Raw genomic sequence first — 4420 nt, forward strand, 5'->3', positions numbered from 1 at the left:
CCGTGGACGATGCAGGAGCTGTTCTCCACCGAGGAGTGCGCCTTCTTCCCCTCGGGCAGGGCCGCCGGATCGTCCTCGCCATCAACGCCGACCCGACCCCCGAACCAACCCCCGACCCTACCCCCGGCCTGGCCCCGCCGCCGCTCCTCTTCCCCTCGCCGCCGCCGAGACCGCCGGAGGCGGCACTCCCACCCCCGCCGCCCCCGCCCCCACTGCCAGCGCTCTCGCCGCCGCCGCCGCGAGCGCTAGCCCAGCGCCTCCCTCCTCTGCCCGCGCCTCTGCCGCCCAAGGCGCCGCCGGCCGCCGACGCGAGTAGCGGCGTGCTGAGCCGCGTCGTTGCACGGCTGGTCGCGCTGCCGGAGATCGAACTCGAGACGGCGCTCGAGTCGGCGATCGGCCACATCCGCTCCTCCGCCGCGGCGCTGGCCGCGGCCTCCCCCGCCTCTGGCGTGCTCTCGGCCTCCCGGGACGAGGCGGAGCAGGAGGAGGAGGAGGTGGAGCACGATGAGCTGCGGCGCCGGAGGCGGAGCTTGTAGCTCTGGCCCAGTCCCCACGCTCGTTGTCGGACCCGTGACCTTGGCCCGCTTTGCAGAGATGTATGCACACAGCGTGTTTTCGCGCCTGTGTGTGGTGTCACTGCTGGTGTGTTTGTGTATAAAACGGCTGTGAGACGTGTGAGCGGAGATGGATCCTCGGTGTGCGGAATGGGGAATATTATGGACGAAAGTTCTCTATCTACCGGACAGCGGCTCAGACCGCCACACCGGGTCGCATGGAAAAGCCCATGCTGACGTCCTAACTAACACACTATGCGATGCCACAGGATGCAGGAACAGGACAGGGTGGGACACAGGGACAGCCGCGGGACCCAGGTGTTTCCCGCGCCGCCACGTGCTGACGCACCCGATGCTCTCTCACTCTCGGTAACTAACACACTATGCGATGCCAGGATGCAGGAACAGGACAGGGTGGGACACAGGGACAGCCGCGGGACCCAGGTGTTTCCCGCGCCGCCACGTGCTGACGCACCCGATGCTCTCTCACTCTCGGCCGGAGCCAGTCACTACCCCCGCGCCAGGTCCTCCAAGGTTTGGCTAGCCGGAACACGCTGGCACGACCACGAACTGGCTTGGCGGCTGTCTCACGACAAGTCACACGCGCCGTCTACTTCGCTGTCTTGCATTCGGCTGCCTTGCCAGCCTGGAGGAGGACGTACTGGACGGCAAGCGCAACCGCGCAGCCAGAGAGCATCACCGCCGACTCGAAACCCTTCATGGCTGTACCTAAGATGTGAGGGTGGTGGTCAAGTCATCAGGGCCAGAGCGGTGTGCCATGTGCATCTACGAGCGTCGAGAAGCAGTCGCACACACACACAGAAAGCACTGCTACGCCGATCGCGATGGCGGCAACCGCGCGTGCCACTCTCGCTCTCACGCACCGCGCGTGCATTGCGGCATGGGGTGTGGCGAGCGTTGGATGCGGCAAGGGGGCTAAACGCCTTCGGCCCAGGAGTATCCAAGGAGTACAAGTGCCCGCCCGAAACCGCGCAGCTTTTCGAAGGAATATCGAGAATTGGGCGAAGGCTTCTCTATGCAGTGTGGACTTGTTTGAGGGATCTAGTAAGAGCAACCAATTTACTGTCGGTTTGGCCAAACGTCGATCGAGTGTAGAAGATCCCTGCTGCGCCGGGTCGCGAACTTTCATCGCAGGACACAACCCGAATCCCTAAACAACAAACCTACCAGGCTTTAGGGAGCGAGCAGCGAGCGAGGGAGCCTAGAGGGACCGGGGAGACGTGGAGGGAGGGCCGAGGGAGGGGGCAGGGAGCGAGGGAGGGTGCCTGGGTGCACAGCAATAGCGGCAACCACAAGCAGACGGACGACGGGACCCTACCTGCTGCGCGCGGCTGCCTGCACGCTGCAGAAGCAGGATGGTGGTGTTGTGGGCATGAGAGGAGCCCCCCCGAGGAGGGCAGACTGAGGGAGGGTGTAGAGGATGTAGAGTGTAGAGCGCTGTAGAGCTGTAGAGATGTAGAGCGCTGGAGAGCGCTGTAGAGCTGTAGAGCTCTACATCCGCCGCGTGACGATGTGAGTCGCCTGTAGAGCGATGTAGAGGCGCTCTACAACGTGAAATCTCTACAACAAACTCTACATCATAAGCGGCGAACGAGGCACGGTCGCTCTCCGACATGAGGCGCGTTGCACTTGCCAGTGCTGCCCTGGCCGTCTGTCTGCCCGCCCAATGGGTGGCAGGTGCCTCTGCTGCTGTGGCATGCCTCACGGCTGCGACTGGCCGGCGCCTCGCCCTCGGCGCGTCAGCTCGGCTCGGCGTAGCGATAGTGGCCAGCGCAACTCGCCTGGACTCAACGCTCAGCCAGGACGGCTCCCGCACGCGCTGGCGCGAGTCATGGCGCATGCAACGCGTCTGAATGCTCGCCTCCGGCCTCGCGCAAATGCGACCGTCCTCTCAGCGGACAGTCCACCGCCTGCTAAAGAAGCACAGCGACGAATGCGGCACCGGCGACACATGGCAGGCTGGCTGGTCATGACGCAGTCATAGGGTGTTGTGTGCCGTCAGAGTGACTAGGTAAGGTAAGGTAAACTTCTCCACACACACGAGGTGGTGGGGCAAGGGGGGGCAACCCTCGCGTCTCCACGTCTAACGACAGGAGCCCCACGGCATTTAAAGTGCAAGGCCCGGTGCGCGTGGGTGAGCGGTGTGTGTGTGTGTGTGTGTGTGTGTGTGTGTGTGTGTGTGTGTGTGTGTGTGTGTGTGTGTGTGTGTGTGTGTGTGTGTGTGTGTGTGTGACTCTCTGTGTGTCAGGGATAGTCAAGGCTGTCCATCAGAGCTCCAGTAAGCTCGGAGATACCCCATTAGCGCGGCTCGACCTCTTTGAGTCACTGCCTTCCCGGCGGTTTGGCTGTTCGCTCGGCCTGGCGCCAGACGCTGGAGAACAGCAACAGGCGCCCGCCCGACGCCCTCTTTGCCATGCCGGCGAGGGCCAGGCCGCCCTCCCCGCGCATTGCGCGCACTAAACCAGTGCGCGCATGCGCGGCGAGAACCAATGCAGCGATGGACATCTCGCTGCAGGCGCTCGCGGGGCCGTGAGTGGGGGTCCCCACTCTGCTGCCGCTCTGACTATACATACTTTTGTCTGTGGTGATGCCTTTCCCTGAGAACGCACACAACGCCTCGTGTGTAATGCCCTGTGTTCCGCGAGTGCGTGTGCCCCGTCGTCCATGCTAGGACGTTGGTAACACTGACTGACTGACTTTTGGGCCCTGTGGGCACCCTACTGTAGAGCCTCCACAACAAACTCTACAGCAAAATCGCGCTCTACATCGCTCTACAGGCGACTCACATCGTACAGCCCTCTACACCCTCCCTGCTCCCTCAGGGGCAGAGCGCTACAAGGCGCACCCACCAGAAACCCTTGCTTCCGACGTGGCAGGCACGCTGTTTGCATACTGTTGGTTGCTTCCGGCCGCGCGCCTTCTCATCCTCATGGCGACCAAGAAGGGCTGGGGCGCGAGGTCTGCCACTGTGCTGCTGCTCAGCAACGTCTTCCTGTGCGTCGATGGCCTCAGCGTCGACTTCCTCAAGTCGGGCGCTCGCCCCCTTGCCTCGCCCGAGGCCCGGGTGCGCGTCATGCCCGCTTTTCGCCCAGCGCATCTTCGCCGCGCGCGCCTCCCACATGTCGCCGCGCCGCGCGCGTCGCGCGGGGCCCGCCGTAGACGCCGTTCCCACCGCCTCGCTCACCGCGCGCCTCGCGCGCCGCCCCCATCGAGATCCCACCCACCGCCGGTACCGCAGGGTCTTTTGCCGCGCATGGTCGCGACAGTACCCACGATGCCGGCGCAGTCGGAGGACGGCGAGGATTGCCCGGGTCCGACCTTCGACAAGGCCATCTCGCAGCCCGACCCGATTCCGGAGGAGGGGCGGGCCCGCGCGATGGAGCTGATGGAGTCAGGCGCTCTCTTCCGCTACTCGCCAGGCTTCCTGTCGGAGACGTCCCTCGCCGAGGCGGACATGGTGGACTACACGGGCTTCAAGTACTCGGTCGGGTTCAACTCGTGCGGCTCCGCCCTCTTCATCGGGCTCAAGGTGGCGGGCGTGCAGCCCGGCGACAAGGTGCTCGCCAACGCCTTTTCCTTCACCGCCGTCCCGTCCGCCATCCACCACGCTGGCGCGGAGCCAGTGTACGTCGAGTCGACCAACGGGTAAGTGTGCACGGCCTCGCCCCTCGCCCTCTCGCCCTCCCGCCCTCCCCCCCTCGCGTCACCTCCCCCCCAGGCGGCCGTCTTCGACCGCGTGAAGCGGCAGACGCCCAACTATTCGCTGCGTATGTCCGACCTCGCCGCCGCGTGCGTGCGGCCGCAGATCACGAACATCGAGCAGCGCATCGCGCGCTACAACGAGA

At 64.8% G+C, this 4420-nt stretch overlaps 2 protein-coding genes across 2 annotated transcripts in view; both read left to right on the top strand.

Annotated features, from left to right (window-relative positions):
* Window positions 1-536, top strand: part of EMIHUDRAFT_111837 (hypothetical protein) — a gene marked incomplete at both ends in the record, with an annotated part of 1509 nt that extends 973 nt beyond the window's left edge. The window contains one exon of the mRNA XM_005785795.1: window positions 291-536. Coding sequence (XP_005785852.1) covers window positions 291-536 — 246 coding nt within the window. The remainder of the gene's footprint in view (window positions 1-290) is intronic.
* A 2927-nt stretch (window positions 537-3463) lies between these two features.
* EMIHUDRAFT_467805 (hypothetical protein) overlaps window positions 3464-4420 on the top strand; it is a 4031-nt gene continuing 3074 nt past the window's right edge. The window contains exons 1-3 of the mRNA XM_005785796.1: window positions 3464-3639; window positions 3814-4131; window positions 4294-4368. Coding sequence (XP_005785853.1) covers window positions 3505-3639; window positions 3814-4131; window positions 4294-4368 — 528 coding nt within the window. The 5' untranslated portion in view covers window positions 3464-3504. The remainder of the gene's footprint in view (window positions 3640-3813; window positions 4132-4293; window positions 4369-4420) is intronic.

The sequence above is a fragment of the Emiliania huxleyi genome (genome assembly GCF_000372725.1).
Source record: "Emiliania huxleyi CCMP1516 chromosome Unknown EMIHUscaffold_158, whole genome shotgun sequence".
Taxonomy (NCBI): Eukaryota; Haptophyta; order Isochrysidales; family Noelaerhabdaceae; genus Emiliania; species Emiliania huxleyi.